The 19,044-nt window shown below is 45.7% G+C and overlaps 1 protein-coding gene across 2 annotated transcripts; it reads left to right on the top strand.

Moving 5' to 3' along the window:
- Window positions 1-1,255: 1,255 nt before the first annotated feature.
- On the top strand, window positions 1,256-18,363 carry LOC311022795 (rapamycin-insensitive companion of mTOR-like). Of its 2 annotated transcripts, none has more exons than XM_084024347.1 (37): window positions 1,256-1,337; window positions 1,465-1,512; window positions 3,071-3,168; window positions 5,324-5,388; window positions 5,557-5,688; window positions 5,820-5,883; window positions 6,278-6,404; window positions 6,530-6,699; window positions 7,099-7,166; window positions 7,522-7,589; window positions 7,683-7,765; window positions 8,068-8,155; window positions 8,265-8,355; window positions 8,451-8,517; window positions 8,614-8,694; window positions 8,815-8,915; window positions 9,018-9,183; window positions 9,537-9,638; window positions 9,728-9,774; window positions 9,875-10,010; window positions 10,112-10,311; window positions 10,402-10,528; window positions 10,650-10,814; window positions 10,912-10,988; window positions 11,102-11,180; window positions 11,278-11,387; window positions 11,472-11,559; window positions 11,662-11,754; window positions 11,844-11,950; window positions 12,551-12,780; window positions 12,864-13,971; window positions 14,769-15,076; window positions 15,178-15,384; window positions 15,462-15,614; window positions 16,167-16,287; window positions 16,387-16,525; window positions 16,619-18,363. In XM_084024347.1, exons 1-37 carry the CDS (start codon window positions 1,289-1,291, stop codon window positions 16,697-16,699), a joined length of 5,244 nt encoding a protein of 1,747 aa, XP_083880473.1. In that variant the 5' UTR covers window positions 1,256-1,288; the 3' UTR covers window positions 16,700-18,363. The 2 variants fall into 2 exon arrangements, with proteins under 2 accessions (XP_083880473.1, XP_083880474.1); XM_084024348.1 differs by having other exon boundaries at window positions 14,817-15,076.
- Window positions 18,364-19,044: the final 681 nt, after the last annotated feature.

A 19,044-nucleotide genomic window follows, 5' to 3' on the forward strand; every position in this document is an offset into this window, starting at 1 on the left:
CTACAAATGCAGAATTCTGATGTTATAACCTACACTTTCTGTTGAGGCCGAGTCGATCCTTTTTTGCAAATGTTTACGGTATCCTGTTTATATCAAACGTATAAATATAAATCCTTCAGGTTTGCCATACGCTGCACATAGTCATTCTTATCTGCCACAATCAAATATATATCTACACAAAATGTATTGTGCCTTTTTTTATTTAGGATCATGAAGATCCATTTAAACATCCATCCATCCATCCATTTTCTACCGCTTATCCTGTATTTAGGGTCACGGGGGGCTGGAGCTGATCCCAGCTGTCATTGGGCGAAGGCAGGGTACTCCCTGGACAGGACGCCAGTCTATCACAGGGCTGACATGTAGAGACAAACAACCATTCACGCTCACATTCACACCTACGGGCAATTTAGAGTCACCAATTAACCTATCCCCATCCTGCATGTCTTTGGACTGTGGGAGGAAGCCGGAGAACATGCAAACTCCACACAGAAGGAACCCGGGCCGACCCGGGAATCGAACCCGGGACCCTCTTGCTGTGAGGTGAGAGTGCTACCCACTACACCACCATGCAGCCCACCCATTTAAACATATGAATGGATTTATAATTACTTATAATAATAAGACTTTTCATAGTAAAAATACAGTTAAAATATGAACAAAACAGACATACAATAGACAAAAACACAGCATCAGTTTGTGTTTTTGTCTTTTTCTTGTCCAATATTGAATAAAATGTTGCAACCACTTTTTCGGTTTTGTAGTGCTGAACTTTCTTCAACGGTGACCTGATGTTACAAATATGTACAAATCCTGTTAATCTTAAATAGGTGGTGTAGATTATTCTGTTCGGGGGGGGGGGGGCAGCATTTATTAAAGTTACTTGCTGGAAGTGATTTGTCCAGTAGCTTGTGAATTGTTATATTTACTGTTTTATTATTTATTATTATTATTGTGGCTGCTGTGATCAACAATAAATATTCATAAATGAATGACTGGGTGTGGTGGAGTTAATTATGACCTCTGTTTTAAATTACAATGTTATATCTAAATATCTAAACTGCTGAAACGGTACAGCCGTCTCCAGGTCAGCTTTGTTTTTTAACTGATAAGATTAAAGGTGGATCGAGGAGGATCCATCTGATCTCAGGTCTGTGGGAGGTTTGCTGCTGCGCTGCGGCTATGTCGCGACAGCCCTCCTCCTCCTCCCTCCCTCCCTCCCCGTTGTCCGTCTCCTCGTCTCGCGAGAATCCGCGAAGTTTCCGGTGTTGTGTATGTTCCTGGAAACATGGCGGCCAGCTTCCGCGGCCGTCCTATCCGGAGTCTTCGGATGCGAGGTAAGCCTGAAAAACTCGATGCAGTGAGATGTCTAAAAGCGGCACATTGCGAAATTAGATGTTCCCGCGCACCTGATGACCCCGGCGTGACCCCTCTCCGTGTCCGCGGTGTGTGTTTTTTTGACAGGTCGGAATGACAGCGGCGAAGAGAACGTACCGCTGGATCTGACCAGAGGTAAGCAAAGAGCTTCATCACTCACCCTGCAAGCGATTATTTGTTGGGGGAAAAAACGGGGACGAGGGAGCTCTTCTGCAAAAGTGGAAAAAAACGGCAGTTAGTCCGCGGACTCGGTGTCCGGTGTCACCTCGTCAGTTCTCCCCCCCGGTTCTGTTTCGTGTAATAACATCGCTAGCGATATCATAATAACAGGCGGCGGCGGCGAAGCTAACCCGACTAGCCGAGTTAGCGTTAAAAGCTAGCCACCACAGCTAACCAGCCATGACGACGCTGTGTTGTTTTGACTGGTGTGAGTGGGCAACATAGTCATTTTCAAGCCGACCGACCGTTACAGTGCTGTAGTAGTCGTAGCCGTGCGCCGGTCATCGCTGGCTGCGTGAGGAAGGCGGTGGTTTTACAGGCTGGTTAGCTGAGTAGCATCCAGACAGCGGCAGGGTGGGTTTTTTTCTTCTTCTTCCCCCCTCAGTGGTACACAGCTGCACAGCCCGGTCAGGGTTACTCCTGCAGCAGCAGTTTGTTTACATGGAGCAGCGGTTCTCTGTCTCTAGTCATTTGGCACCCAGGCTCCAGTTTACAAAATGTAAAACCACGGGGATAATTGCATTAAAAGCCATCAGATATTTAAGGCTTGATATGAAACGAGCCCCCCATCCCCTCCTCTACACAAGGATGGGTTTAATCTTTCATCGTGGATAGCAGAACAACCAGATCCACCTCAGTGTTTCATTTTAGCTCAGTGTGTGTGTGTGCATAACATTATGGTGATGTGTCACATGAGTTTTTGTATAATCCTAAATCTGAAGATTGAACCACATCTGTGTCCAATGAGTCAAGACTGTGAAACCCAAAATGTGTGTTCTTACATGGTGCCCACGCTCAAACTAGCCCAAATCCATTTGCAAGACACAGTGGACCCCCTGGTTTATATCTGATTGGCTGATACTGCTCATCAATGCTTGTTTAATGTAGTAATTTTCTTGTCGATAAATGAACATTTCTACATTTTTAATTCATTTAATAGTTATTTCAGTGCTCACAAAGGAGTGGTTTGCAGTAAAGCTCTTAATAGTTTTTTTCCCATGTGTTATGTGTTTCACTGATGACGAATGACTGGAATCTGGCTCACCCCCCGGTTGTTGCCAATAATATGTTTTGTATGCAGTTCATTAAGCTGTTGTATTCATACTCTCTGTACCAGTTGTCTTGTTGAAACGCAGTTTCTGGAACCGGTTTCTAAGCAAACTAAACCAAATTTGGGCTCCAGTTCCTGCCCAGAGAATACTCTATTCATAATACTGTTTTATTTGAAAACAGCGTTTGTCTTTTGTGAAGAACGTTATCATTGGAAGGAACTGGAAACAAAAAAGCACGTCCCCCGCTCATGTCTTGCTTTTACTGTCTAGACCTTGTTGACTGTACACACTAAATTAGTTTGACCGGCTAAACCAACTTCCTTCCTGCAACATATAAATGATGGTTCATCGACTTATATTATGGCAATAAGGCCTTAATGCGTCTCTTAGTTACATTGTATTTCTTTTTCTTTCCGCGGCAGAACCTTCAGAGAACTTCCGTGAAATCCTTCAAAATGTGGCCAAACCGCACGGAGTCAGTAACATGCGAAAACTGGGCCACCTGAACAACTTCATAAAGGTAACGTTGCCAAGTCATGTCGCTTTTTGTTCTCCAGTGTTTTATTTGTTGGTTCCGGGCGGAGTTGACAACACTGGGAATCAGTGAAATGTGTTATCTCCCTAAAACCGTGTTGAAGTGGATACAAGAAGGTTGACTCAGTGTTCAGAGTGGCTCGCGGTGCCCCCCCTCCTTTGTTGTGTCACCACTAACCTCTCCTTGATCCTCTCCTCCTGGGTGTTGCTGCCAGCAGGCCTAGCCGTGCCTGTCATTGTGATGCTGACAGTGAATGTAACAGGAGCTCTAGGGATGGGGAGGCACTCTGACCCAATGTGCACCAAGAGCAGCGCTTTGACTTTGGAACCTGAGATTTCTGATGTGAAGTTATTGTAGTATTGTTCTTCAAAAAAATCTATTTCCCCCAACTTCATACTGTAGTTCTGTTTTTAAATGTCCTCAGTTTTGCACTTCAACGTTGATAGTAACAGAGAATGTGTCCCGGGACATACGATACGATGTGCATCCACATTTGTTAATGAGAGCAACTAAGTCGTGTCAACTAAAACATAAAACACGTGATCATGGGCAGAGTTCCAGTGTGAATACAGATAATTTTTGTGGTTTTAGATTTGAGTGTTTTCAAAGTGCATATGGTCTGTGTCAGTCCTGTGATGGACCAGTGACCTCTCCTGGGCCTTAATCTGCCTTCCAGCCAACACATCCTTTCACTGTCTAAAGACATCCTGACGTAAATGACGTGCAAAACCACAACGCTAAATATGAGTGGGAAAAGTGGCACCCACGATTGCTCGCCATCAACTCACTGACAACATGCTGAAGACGTTTGCTATATCATGCTTTCTGCTGAGCGACCCGCCGCCGTGCAGCAAGAGAGTGTGTTCCTTCAGAAAGCTGCAGCTGGCACTTAAGCAGGCTGGCGGTGAGCCTGCAGTACACCTAACTCTCTTGTTTACAACTGACAGGAGGGTAATAGCCATGACGCGTATATGTGTGTGTGTCTACGTCCGTGCCTCTTGATTCCTTATAAGGGTGCCAGGACGGCGAGGGTGACCTAATCCCCCCCCAGAGAGTGTCACATGCCCCTCTCCCCATCTCCTCTCCCCTCCTCCTGCCTGCTTGAGCTCTGACATCACAGCTGATTTAAAACAACCCCCCCTTTCTCACCATGCCTCTCATCACCTATCCCGTCATTCACCATCCCTCCTCCTGCTTTCTAATATGCTTTATGACGAAGAGGGAGATGATATTTATGTCTAGCTTTGAGGAAGAAGCAGTCGCACTAAAATTACCTGTTCAATTTGCTCTGCAGCTGCATCGGGACAGGAAATGGGTAGAGTGAACTACTGTGATGGAGTAGCACTGACTTGTTGGGAGTGCTAGGGTGCCTCAGGGTGCATCCAAGCAAGGTGGCAGCTCCAAAATGGCAGCATCCTTTGCCCGAGGAGCTCGTTGTTTTGTGCAGACAGTGACTGTGAGACTGTGCTGTTTGCTTTGGCATGCCGGTCGACACAGACTGTCACTGAAGGCTTATTGTTTTTATAATGAGCTGCGTTTGTGTACATAGTATTTGGATCTTGTTTACAGCAGCTGTGTGTGGGCTTCTGTTAATGATGGAGGACCTGTGGTGAGGAGATTCTGAAAGTGGCACTTCATGCTAAAAACAGGCACAGAAAAAAAAAAGGAACAAATAGTCAGGCAATGTGCAGAAGAACAGAAGCTGTGGCTTGCTTGTTGTTATCACCTTCTATTTTCATATCCTACACGTAGATTCATACGAGCACTCGTAAACAACAAGTGGTTGAGGTGACGCACGCCGACTCACAGTGCGAACGTGTTGCCCCAACGCCGTCATGACTACGACCTCCATCTACCACATGTGAAAGCACAACAGAATCTCGTCACAGTTCACCTGCTCCAAACAAGTCGGCATGTAACAGACAAGTGGGAAAATACAACAAACACGCCTGCATGGCTCCTACAGCTTCTCAGGTTAAAGATGGTGTAACTCTGGAGCTGCCCTATGAACACCTCGAGTGGCTCTAGTTCTACCACGATGCCTGTGATAGGCTTGCTTTTATCCCGGACCAAAGCCATGTTAATGCATCACTCATATGACATCAACTAAGTAACATTTCCTTCTGTCTCTGTGTTATAGCTGCTATGCAGCATTAGCCACCGCGAGGAAAACTTTGGGTTTACATATGAAGAAATCATCATTTGGTAAGTGTTGTTGGCCATTACCTGAGTCAAGTCTTATGGCTAATCAGCTGACATGTTTTTTCTATTTGGAACATTCATTTTAAATGCAGAAATTGTCTCAGTAAATCTTTCTTCATGTCCAAGTTGCCGTAGTGGACTCATCCAAGTGTTTTTTTTTCCCACCTCTAGTCTGCGACTAGCTCTGCTGAATGAGGCTAAGGAAGTGCGTGCTGCAGGGTTGCGGGCCCTCCGTTACCTCATTAGAGACACCACTGTGCTGCAGAAGGTCCTCAAACTACAGGTGGACTATTTGATAGCAAGGTGAGATGCTGCTCTGACCACAGAGGTGGAACAATGCTGCCTGGGTCAAATAATATTCCGTTGTACAGGAAGTCAGGCTAAGTTTGCACTCTTGACATATTTGTTGTTCTTCTGCCCGTGTGTTCGTTTAGATGCATCGACATCCAGCAGAGCAACGAGGGAGAGAGGACTCAGGCTCTGAGACTAGTCCGAAAGGTAAGCGGATATGTATTTCCATACCTTCCTCTAATTGACTCGCTGTCATATTTCCAGAGAAATGTGCCCTCACTGCTCAGAGCGGCTGCCACCACAAAGATCATTAGGTTAGCAGCAGCGTGTGGACGGTTTGCACGAGTCTGCAGGCAGGTTTATTTATAGCCTGTTCTGTAGTTTACTGTAAACGCTCTGTACACATACACACTCACACTCGTGCACATTCGTACTCGGCTCTGGTTTCAGAGGACTAATGGCAATCCAGCCAGTAATGCAACCCCCTATGTTCATGCCATGATCATAAAATACCTTTCTGTTATCACATCATCGAATTTAAATCTAACCCTCTGGTGCCATTTAAAAAAAACATCGTCTTCGACCTTCTCTCCCTCTGTAGATTATCACTGTCAACGCCATGCTGTTCCCCTCCTCTGTGGCAAACTCTCTGATTGCCGTGGGCACCGATGGACTCCAGGAGAGGGACCGCATGGTCCGCGCAGCCATCGCCATCGTGTGTGAGCTGGGTGAGTTTCTGGCCTTTTGAGATGGCGAAAGAACCCTTAATTCTGCACACACGGTCATGTTGTTAGCTAGCGGGCTATGGTGATGTGTAAAAAGCCTCTAATGTTTCTGCTTGTTGCCTGTGTAGCCCTGAAGAACCCGGAGGTGGTGGCCAAACGCGGAGGCCTCAGCACCATCCTGAAGAGTGTCATCGACTGTCAGCTGAGTCGCATCAACGAAGCTCTGATCACCACCATCCTCCATCTCCTCAACCACCCGCGTACCCGTCAGTACGTGCGCATTGACGTCGAGCTGGAGGTACACACACACACACACACACACACACACACACACACATACACACAAACCCCAGGGGGGATGCTGCCACTTATAGACGAGCCAGTGTGCTGGGATTCCAGGCAGGATTAGCGGCTGCAGGTTGTCCGTCTCTTTCCCATGGAGCTTAGCGTCATCGCTTACTGGCGGTCTCTCTGAAGCCTCATTGTCTGCAAACGGGACACCTGGGAAAGAAGCATCTCATCACCGCGCTCGTAAAACATCCACACTGATGTCATACGAGACCCGGAGTCGCTTCATTATTACCGCGAGGTGTTTCATGGGAGTAGTTGAGAAGGCCGCCACTTAATTTTCAAGAACTAATGAAGTGTATCGTGTGATTTGTACTCATCCGTCTCATGTGTGTGTTTGGTCCTCCAGCAAATCCTCGCACCTTTCACAGATTTCCACTACCGTCACAACGCAGACACGACTGAAGGGCAGCTCAAGTGAGTGTGTGTGTGTGTGGGGAGTATGAAGTCTGTCACTGTAGAAACAAAAAGATAGTGTTCTGACATTTCCCTCTGTTTACCGTCTGCTCTGTTCCCATATTGGTAACACCATGCGTAGAGAGTCGAGTGTGTGTTGTGGGTTTTCGTGTGAGGGGATATGATCCTCGCTAACGGGGTCGGCTGCTTCACAGCAGCATGACTCGCCTGAGGATGTGAAGCAGGCTCCATCACGATGATCTTTTAAGATTTGCTTTTATATAAAAATAGATTTTTCTGATTGACTTTCCTTCAATGTTTTTCTTTTTGTTTGTGGCTTCTTGTTCCTGTTTTTAATGTGTGTTTCTGTTCACAGGGAGGACAGAGAGGCCCGGTTCTTGTCCAGTAGGATGGCCATAGTGGCGGCCTTTCGCTCGTGGTCTGGTGAGTACTCACTGTAAATATATAGACAAGTTTGTATCATAAAACCTGCGCTTTACTGTTGAAGGTCACTTAATGTCTCTTTCTTTACTTTAGGGATTATCAACCTATGCAAGGCTCGAAATTCTGGTATCCAATCTTTAATTGGCCTGCTTGCCATACCAAATATGGAAGTTAGGGTGAGTATTGGAACGGTTGCGTAGAAAAAAAGAGACGTTTATTGAAAACCAATGAATAACTTCTACTAACGTAGCTACGAAGACCAGAGAGAGATCCAGTAAACCAAAAGGCAGCGATCAAATCAGATATCATCATTCTGTTTTTCATCCTGTCTGATTCCGGAAAAAAAAGATTAGGAAAACCCTCAAGTACTCTGAGTACTACACAGCTCCAACATTGAGATACTAGTAGTGCTCTTATGATAGCTCGCAAATGTACTTAGTGAAATGTGTTTGTGATGGCTCTCATGTAATCCCTGCAGAAAGGCTTGTTGGAGGTGTTGTATGAGATATTCAGGCTCCCCGTGCCCATTATAACTCAAGACTTCATGGAAGCTCTTCTAAGTGTCGGTGAGAGAAACATCCTTTGTGTCTTCAGCATACTAAGATGCTTTGGTGCTATTTTCACCCAGAATAAGTCTATATATTTTAAGACATGATCTTTGCTCTGGTCTTCCAGACCCCGCCAGGTTCCAGGACACCTGGAGACTCTCTGATGGGTTTCTTGCTGCTGAGGCCAAAGTCATCCTCCCACATCGGGCCCGCTCCAGGTGGGAGATGATATCAGAGAATAGAGAAGATAAAAATATGACAAAAAAGTCCAATTCAATGTTAACATGACATGTTTTTTTTTTTGCTTCATTAGGCCTGATCTGATGGACAACTACCTGGCGTTTGTTCTTTCTGCCTTCATCTCCAGTGGGCTGTTGGAGGTGAGCTGATGCAGCGTTTATGATTTTAGACGTTTGCACCAAAGGGCTGATTTATTAAACCACGTCCTCCTCTCCTCATCACCTTGGTCACTATAGGGTCTTGTTGAAGTTGTGACCAGTAGCGATGATCAGCTCGCTGTGAGAGCCACCATCCTCTTGGGAGAACTTCTACACATGGTAATATTAAAAGACGGAAACACACATTTATTTTGGAAAGCAGAAACGGTAGTATATACTGATGTATGATCACCACTGAAACATATTGTGATTCTCTGTTTTTTCCTCTCTCTTGTTCAGGCAAACACCATCCTTCCTCATTCCCACAGTCACCACCTGCACTGCCTCCCCACCCTCATCAACATGGCCGCCTCCTTTGACATCGCACAGCAGAAACGACTGTGAGTACAACTTTTATTATATTTTTTATGAGAATGACAGTATATATTTATCTCTAAACGTATATACAAATATTCAAACAACCCCCACGTTTGTGTTTCCAGTCGGGCAAGTGCAGCAGTCAACAACCTGAAGCGTTTCCACGAGAAGAAGAAGAAAGGTTTGAAGCCACACAGTCTCTACCTGGACCACATCATCCGCAAGTCCGTGTCCTCGCATACCCGCAGAGAGTCTCACTCGCGTGTCCACAGGGACATCTACGTCATTAAGGTATGTGCACAGGCTTTTCAGCAGCACATTCAAGACGTTGAAGGGATACATCTACTTGATAACATGCGTCTTTCTTTGGGGTGTGTTCAGTTTAGTGTTGAATACATTGAAAGGGCTGATGATGATGATCTTATTTACAAGTTATGTTTTGTAAATAAGAGTGACCTTGGTATTGTTTTGCAAGGTCAGCTTCAACGTGTGTACTAACTGCTTCTTAAACCACACTGCTGTTACTTTGCTTTACTGCAGTTTTATGACCGCTGTGCAGGTGTTTTAAAGAACAAATCAAATTTGTGCATAATTCTTGGCTCAGAATCGTCTTTGTATGCCTTTTTTCTGTGTTTGTTTTTCAGGACACAGAAGAAGCACTGATGATGAACCTGAGAGACAGTCACATCCTCAACCACAAGCAGAACCTGGAGTGGAACTGGTTGCTTATTGCCACTATCCTAAAGGTCAGCATGTTCTCATGTAGCACCACAGACTCCATTGTAAACATTTGACCCCCCCAGCCTCAATGCTCAGATGTTGTTTTCTCTCCCAGTGGCCACATGTAAACCTCAGGAACAACAAAGATGAACACATGCACAGGTAAGTCTCCTTCACATCATCGTACAGCATCTGAAATAGTTTGTACTACTCTGACGGCATGTTTTTAATCCTTCCTTGGGGTTTTGTTTCTGTGATACAGGTTTGTGCGGAGGCTGCTCTACTTCTATAAGCCCAGTAGTAAATTGTACGCAGGGCTGGCGTTGGATCACCCAAAGGCCAGACAGCTCACCGTGGTTGGCTGTCAGTTTATCGAGTTCCTCATGGAATCGGATGAGGTCAGAGAAGTGTGGCCGTGCACAGAAAAACACACGCTCCTGTTCCTGTTGTCATTCTCTAACTCGCCTCCTTCTCTACCTCCTCATTCCACTGTCACCAGGATGGCCAGGGCTACCTGGAGGACCTGGTGAGGGACATGGTGTCATGGCTCTCCTCATCCTCGGGGCTGAAGCCTGAGCGCTGTCTGCAGAGTAACGGCCTGCTCACCACACTCAGCCAACACTACTTCCTCTTCCTGGGGACGCTCTCTGCTCACCCACAGGGAGTCAAACTGATAGAGAAATGTGGCCTGTTTCAGTGGTGAGTGTGTCGACGTAGAATGAGAAACTGGTTTGTTCGATATGTTTTATGAAAGTTCCGCCGATAACTGTTGTTTTTCTGTTTTTGCAGCCTGCTGAACCTGTGCTCTGTGAAGAACCAGGATGCTGTGCTGAAACTTGCTGTTTCCACACTGGACTACAGCAGAGACGGTCTAGCCAGAGTGATCCTCTCCAAGATCCTCACTGCTGCTACTGATGTAAGACAACAAGAGGGCGTACAAACATACAAACAAAAGACAAAAAACAAGTTGTTAATTACGCCGTGCCATCCTAATGTCCCCTCTTTTCTCCCATGATGCTTCTTGTTTTGCTGAGCAGGCGTGCAGGTTGTATGCCACCAAACACCTCCGTGTGCTGCTGCGTGCCAGCGTGGAGTTCTTCAGCAGCTGGGGCATGGAGCTGCTGGTCACACAGCTTCACGACCACAGCAAGGCTGTGTCCATGGAGGCCCTGGACATACTGGACGAGGCCTGCGAGGACAAGGTGACAGGCTGGAAAACACATTTGGAGTGGAAGCTGTTTGTCTGACATGTCAGCTCCTTTCTGTTATCTGACTTTGGTTCGTCGTGCTACTTCACAGGCCAACCTCCACGCTCTAATCCAGCTGAAACCAGCTCTGTCCCACCTGGGAGACAAGGGCCTCCTGCTGCTCCTCAGGTGGGCTATTTTAAGCTGCCTACCACACATTATTATAATTGCTTCTAGTAAAGGTTTCAGTCTTGTCCTGCAGCCTTCCTGAATCCACTGCACGCCTTGTTTTTGCTGTTTAGGTTCCTATCCATTCCTAAAGGTTTCTCCTACCTCAATGAGAGGGGTTACGTCAGCAAGCAGCTGGATAAATGGCAGAAGGTATTATCAGGATATATAAATATATATATATTTATATACATATACTGTTACAATAAGAGCACATTCTTAACAGAGGTTTTTGTTGGACTCTTTGCAGGAATACAACCTCAAGTACGTGGACCTCATAGAGGAGCAGCTGAACGAAGCACTAACAACCTACCGCAAACCTGTCGATGGAGACAACTACGTCAGACGCAGCAACCAAAGGTGAGAAGCTGCTTCATCGTCTGATGGAAGGGTCGTGGGATACGCCGCGGTGCTTGTGCCTAACTCCTCTGGTTGTGTCTCCAGGTTACAAAGACCAAATGTCTATCTCCCTGTGCACTTGTACGGTCAGCTGGTCCACGATAAGACAGGCTGCCATCTATTGGAGGCTCAGGTAACTACTTATTTATTGTCTGTAGCACAATTATTAAATTTTCTCTGGGGAGCTGCAGATTTAGCATAATTTCTTTCTGTGTTTTCTTGTGTTCGTCTCCAGAGTGTGGTTCCTGACCTCAGCTATACGGTTCGCTCCCCGATGCTGGACACCTGGGAGGGCATTAAACAGCTGAAGGCTGCTCTCTGGGCCCTGGTTAGTATCACTTTGATATCCTCACAGTGACCATAAAAATCACAGTTACACTGAGACGGCTCTGATGATGCATGTTGTTTTCCCTGCAGGGCAACATTGGCTCTTCAAACTGGGGTCTGAATCTCCTGCAGGAGGAGAACGTCATTCCTGACATCCTTGCATTGGCTCAGCACTGTGACGTGCTGTCAGTACGAGGGTGAGCTTATCATTCACAGGTTTTAAACTCACGGTCACCAAGACTGTATTTGTCACTACAAGTTGTTTTGTTTTCTCCTGCAAGAACACGATGTTCACAGGAAACAGTGAGGAGTAAAATGCAAAAAATCGAAATGAGCCGCTTATGATGCTGCAGATCTGCAAGCCTCTGAAATTATTATTAATTTTTAACTGTTATTTTTAATCACAGGCAAACAAACCCTATAAATATTGTAAAGAAATTAATTCTTTAAAATAAAACTGAAATTAAAACCCTTTTTATCCCTTTTAGGTCACATCCCCGGTCATATTGTTCACCACTGTAACAATATTTGCAGAAAAAACAAATATTTCCTCATAATTTTATTTCAAAATTCAATATTTTTATCTTCCTGGAAAACAAAATAAGACTCAGACATTTTTTAGGAGTAAAAACTATTGTGAAATGAGGATTTTGACTTCAGATACCCCTCACAACTGTAATAGAAGCAGCATGTTTTCCCCCTCAGCTCATGTAGAACATCACAGTTGTGAAACATCTCTTCCACATGTTTCTGAAACACATTTGTGCATTTGTGTGTGTTCCCTCTGCCGTCCACAGGACATGCGTTTATGTGCTGGGTGTCATCTCCAAGACCCGGCAGGGTTGTGAGGTGCTGAAGCAGTACGGCTGGGACTCCGTCAGACACAGTCGCAGGACGCTGTGGCCTGTCACTCCGGAGGAGGTCGACGCACAGCTGACCTCCGAGCTCTCCTCGGTGCCGAGCACGCTCAGTCTGAACTCTGAATCCACCAGCTCGCGCCACAACAGCGAGAGCGAGTCTCAACCAAGTACGTTCCGTTGGACTTACTTTGCATCATCGCCAGTTTTCCAGACTCCTATTGTGTTCTTAATGCCTTCCTTGTGCTCTCAGACATGTACATCCTGGACGATGACAAGTGTGATATCCTGGACCAGTCCGACGAGCCCTCTTTCTATCTACACTCCAAACCAGCCAAGGACCGCAGCCCCTTCACTATCCTGGCCTCTACTCGCTTCGTTCGCACCCGCTTCCTCAACTCCCTGTCCCTCCCCAGCAAGAAGCTGCGCTCCACCAGCGACCCCAAGACCCCGTCGGGCTCTCGCTCCCCCACCGAACTCAAGACGGGGAGCATGAGGCGGAACAGGACGGTGACGGAGCCCTCCATCTACAGCCCGAACCAGGGGGACGTCTTCACCCCCGTGTTTAACGGCAGGGGAATGCCGAAGAGTCCCACGGTCAGCCTCGAGACCTCCTTCGTTGGGAACAGGGGGGGCTCTGAGGAGCAGCTTGTGGAAGGCAGGCTGGCCAGGGGAGGAGGAGGCTCGGGCCTTGGACTAAGTGGTCTAGCAGGGCAGGGGGCCGTGGAGCACCCCAGCCGGGAGAGGGAGCAGAGCAGCCGGGAGCGTCTAGCGGGGGACGGCGGCTCCTCGTCCAGCGGAGGCAACGTGGGAGGGGGCGGAGGAGGCGGCGGAGGTACTCAGTTTAAAAGCCGCAGTCAGAGCTTTAACACGGACACCACGACCAGCGGCATCAGCTCCATGAGCTCCAGTCCCTCCAGGGAGACCGTTGGAAACCCCGAGCATCCCGAACCCGAGCCGGACTCCTCTGACTGCGTGAGCCTCAACACGGTGGTGTCGGCCAAGACCGTCAAAACGCTCTCTTCTCTCACCCCGCAGCCTCAGACCAACCACCTGTCCTCGTCCAAGTCCTCCACCGTCTCTCTGGTGCCGCCCGGCTCCTCGCACACCCTCCCCCGCCGGGCTCAGTCTCTCAAGTCGCCCTCGGTGACCACCATCAAGAGCCTGGCCGACTGTAGCTTCATGTACACCAGCCCGCGAGACGCGCTGGGCTACGCCACGCTGAAGCGGCTGCAGCAGCAGAGGATACACCCGTCTCTATCTCACAGCGAAGCGCTGGCGTCACCGGCCAAAGACGTGCTGTTCACCGACACCATCACCATGAAGACCGGCAGCCTGGACTCCAGGTTAACGCCCCGCAGGTACGTCGAACATCTGCATCCAGATAACTTTTGTCTGCGATATAACTATATAGCTGTGTGGGTGGGGTTAGGGGTTTGGTTTGTGTCTTCCTTGGCATTTAAAGACAGTCTTCTATGTCTGTCAGGCTGTCAGACAGGAGGGGCACCTGTCCAGATTCCAGCGTCTTAAGTCCGTACCGAAGGCTGTCCAGATCACTGGTACCGCGGTGGGTGGACGGACTAGTGTCCTCCTCAGTAGAGACGTAGCTCCCAGCTCCGATCCAGACAAACACGTCGTCGCTGTAGCTCTGAGCCTAACGTTGTGTTCCCACTGCTTTGACTCCCGTAGCCCCGTAGTGTGAAAACGCCCTGCTGTAGGTTGGTGACTTTCTGGTTGTTCCCTCCTCGTAGAGCTTCAGAGAAAAGCAGCAAACCTTTTGAATCCTGAATTCTTGCTTTATATTTACATATAAGAAGAAAACAAATCATACTGTGATATATATTGTTATTGGAACTATGCAGTTGCAATTTTAAGTCATACTGACCAGCTCCAACCCCCTTTTTTAAAATTCAAATAAACTTCTGCCTCTGTTTGAACTCCTAATGAATTATTTTGTATGTGCAAAGCTTTAAAATCCAGATCATTGGTTGTTTAGTGTATTTTAAAGCTATGCCCATAGGTACACTGTGGATGTCCGTGAGTTTATCTGTAGCTGCTGGTCTGGTAGCTTGTGATCCCGACTTCCTTCTCTGTTCACTAAGACCGTGTCTCTGTGCTTTTCGTCCACTTATTCCTTGTGTTCCTTTGTCCGTCCCAGTCTCTCCCCCCGGATCCTCTCACGCACCTCTCCTCTTGCCCTCCCTAGGTTCCTGAAGGCTCTTAGCTTCGCCTCTCTGGATAAAGAGGAACTCCTCAGTCCCATCAACCAAAGCACGCTGCACCGCTGCTCCTCAGTGCGCTCAATGGTCTCCAGCGCCACCTACGGGTGTAACGACGACTACGTCGGCCTGGCGCTGCCCATGGACATCAACGATATGTTCCACATCAGAGAGTCGGCCTACTTTCAGCAGAGGATCAGCCCGCCGTCGGAAGAGCGGAAGCGCTTCCTGTTCGGCGACGGAGACGGTGAGTTCAACTTCACGTCTGATTATATGACAAATAAATCACAGAAATGTGAGACTTTGAAAGAGTTTGTTTGTGCTCATGGAGGTTTTTCCTCTCTGTAGGTGATCGGCCTTGTCTCCCATCACTGAAGCAACAATTCAGTATCTCTGAGCTGATCGTGTGCCGAGGTGAGAACCAGAACCACCTGGTGGGTTCAGAGGAGACGGGACTGCAGGAACACACCGAAGAAAACTGCCTCTACTGTGTAGGAGCTATCGTCCTCGGATACCCGACGCAGCCGCTGATCAACAGCACACACCCTCGGACAGGTGAGCCGTCAAACACACACACATTCAGTCATGCTTTAAACGGTGCAGAATATAACCACTGTTGTTTTTTGTCCCAGACTTTGTGGACTTCCCGTCGTGGGGAGGGCAGAGCGGCCATCGTCTGGAGGTGATGCCTCAGTCCAAGTTCTCGGGGGTGTCGGGCTGCAGCGACGCTGCTGTGTCACAAGGCTCAGTTTGTAGCACGCCAACACCCAGTGACATCGTCATCAGTAAGACCACGAGCAAACCTGTGTGTGTTATTCACACTGTAACACAGGATTTACAGCATAAAATTACTATTTTTGTTCCCTTATCACTAGGGGTGAGTATTGGCAAGAATCTCACGATACGATACGTATCACGAATCCTTGGTCACGATACGATACGTATCATGATATTGCGATATAAATAAAGATGAAAACACAAGTACCTGTATATGTACATCAGATGATATTGATCAGAGGACAAATTGAGTCAAAACTATTAATAAATATTGAAAATAAAATGAAAAGGATAAAGTTCTACGTTAACAACGCGTCTAAACATGAATCTTTTTTTCTTGTTTTGTTTTTTTATATTTGGAGTTAAAAAATCGATATTGTATTGGGCAGCAAAGTATCGCGATATATTGCCGTATCGATATTTTTACCCACCCCTACTTATCACTGAAAGGAAACTGCTGTAAAATGTGTAAAATCCTTCCTGTGGGCAAACATATCATTATTAAATCAGTGATACTGCTTTCTCCTGTATTTACTGTGGTGAATATTGGATGTTTGCAGACAGCAAGGCGATAGAAGACGGCCCCGCCTCCCGAGTCTTGCTGAGGAAGGAGGTGCTCCGCCTCATCATCAACCTCAGCTCCTCCGTAGGAACCAAAGGCCACGAAACAGGACTACTGACGTAAAGCTCCCTCTCCTCTTTACTCTATACATTTGTTTTTAGATGTTCAATAGCAGAGCAGAAGAAGAGTGTTTTTTTAAATCCCTCTCATTCCTGCAGGATAAAGGAGAAGTTTCCCAACGCGTTTGACGACATCTGCCTGTACTCCGAGGTTTCCCACCTCTTAGCCCACTGTATGTTTCGCCTGACCTCAAGACGCTTCATACAAGAACTCTTCCAGGACGTGCAATTCATGCCGGTAAGTCATTATACCCCCCCTCCTTTACATTGTGGCTCTAAATCTTTGTGTTTGCTATCCCATGTATAACATTCCTATTTCCTGTTTTTCCAGATGTATGAGGAAGCAGAGGCAATCCTGACGAAGCTACCAAAACCTGTTGAAGAAGATGGTGACCCTCCTGCAGAATCCTGATCCCCTCCCCTCCCCCCTCCCCTTGTGTTCCCTGCACAGCCCCGGACCTGCCGCCCTACAAATATAGAAAAGATGACTGACAGAATAATAAGATTTAAGGTTGGGGAGGCACCTGGCATGTTTGTGTTGCTCAAAAGCAGTAGCCAAGGGGAGGAGGAGGAGGAGGAGGAGGAGGAGGAGGATGTGGTCATCACTCGCGTTTCTAGGAAGCAAAGGATGTCGGTATCTGTAAACAAAATCTAACCCGACACGCCTAATGCTGTTTCAGACTTGTTTTTTTTTTATTTAAACAGGAAAAAGGGGGAGCAGTTCAACCAAATACTGTTTTCAGATGGGTCGGCAATGTTGAGCAACACTCAATAATACGTCAACATAATGCTAAAGGACGAGCTGGATCATTAAGACAAAGACTCAAGTTGTGTTTAAAAGAAGAAGAAAAAAATCTATCAACATTTTATCTCTTTCCAGAGGTGGTGTTTTTTTTCTGTAATGAAATGAATAAGGCATGTTGTTGTGTCTACCCAGTGATTCCTCGGACCCCCCACGTTCTTTTTTTTTTATTATTATTTCATGATGAAACAAAACACTACAGAAGGGTCCTGCTGTTTTAAAACGTACCTGGAGCCTTCCTGGTTCACATCCCAACTTGTTGATCTGTTCTAGCCCGATACGTGCTTTCGCTTCTCTCGCCTCACCACTTCCTACAACCTGTAGCCTCTTCGTCCGCACAGACAGCCAATTACTTTTCTATTTCTTGTATCTCAGACAATCAAACATCACTAGTATTGTATTTTCTAAAGCACTATATATTGCCACCCTTACACAGTACATGAGGAGAATAGCATGTAATTAAATGCTAGTTTATGCCATCCTTTCCTTGCTTAGGGCCTTTTAACGTTGTTTTTTTTCTTCAGCCATTGCATTATCAGTAAGCTTCTCAGGAGGTGGGTTGATCTTTTGGCACGATGCTCGGTTGCTAAAGTTATCTGTAGACTGATTCATTACAGACGTCTCCGAACCTGCATCGGCCCAGCAGCTACCCAGTTCTATCCCTTCTTCCCTCTGCGCTTCACTTCCACTGCATGTGCAACAAGCATGGCAAAGTCGTAACGTCACCTTAACGTGTTTCTTGCTTGTAAAACTTAAACAAATAGAACTAGTTTGCCATTACATGCTGCCATTACATTGTAGGAATATAATTCCCCCTGAATCTGTTTCCACAATGCAATATCACTGTCTGTCATTGGCTGAGATGGAGGAGGGGGGCGGTGTGATGATGACTAAAGGATTGGTAAAAGGTTTCCAGGGAAACGGGGGATCTCTGTTTCCATTGGCTTGTTTTGCTATAATGCTGCTACACAAATGGACTCATAGAGAGATGATTCATAGATCAGCTGAGTGATGTCAGATCTGATCTATTTATTATATGTCTGTACCATAGAGTGAGCTCAACCAGAGAAGAAAAAAAAGTTATTTATATTTTTTCCTCAAGACTGTATTATAATTTAAAACGTTTTTTTTTTCTTTCTTTTTTTTTTGCCTGAATCGTGGTTTCCCTTGTATAATGTGTACAGTATGTTTTTGGGGCATTGATGACCTAAAGAAACATACAATCCTATCAAAGGGATGCATTGTTAATAAAACAAAATTTGAAACACCCAGAATGTTTGACACTTGCTACATTTATTTTGATTCTGTCAGGCATGTCTCAAATGTCTAAAAGGATTTCATTTCATTATGCCAAAATTCATAGTATAACATGTGAAAATAAGTCATGAAAAAAGTAATATTTGAGTATGTTGAAAAAAATAATATATTAGTATGTCGAAATAAATAATATTTTAGTATGTCAAAAAAATTATTTTAGTATGTCGAAAAAAAGTAATATATTAGTATGTCGAAAAAACTCACGAAAAAAGTAATTTAGTATGTCGGAAAAAGTCATGAAAAAAGTAATATTTCAGTATGTCGAAAAAAGTCATGAAAAAAGTCATATTTGACTGTCGAAAAAAATCATGAAAAAAGTAATATTTGACTGTCGAAAAACGTCACGAAAAAAGTAATATTTGAGTATGTCGAAAAAATTCACGAAAAAAGTAATATTTAAGTATGTCGAAAAAAGTCACGAAAAAAGTAATATTTGAGTATGTCGAAAAAATTCACGAAAAAAGTAATATTTAAGTATGTCGAAAAAAGTCACGAAAAAAGTAATATTTGAGTACGTCGAAAAAATTCACGAAAAAAGTAATATTTAAGTATGTCGAAAAAAGTCACGAAAAAAGTAATATTTGAGTACGTCGAAAAAATTCACGAAAAAAGTAATATTTAAGTATGTCGAAAAAAGT

The sequence above is a fragment of the Eutrigla gurnardus genome, assembly GCF_963514095.1.
Source record: "Eutrigla gurnardus genome assembly, chromosome: 13".
NCBI lineage: Eukaryota > Metazoa > Chordata > Actinopteri > Perciformes > Triglidae > Eutrigla > Eutrigla gurnardus.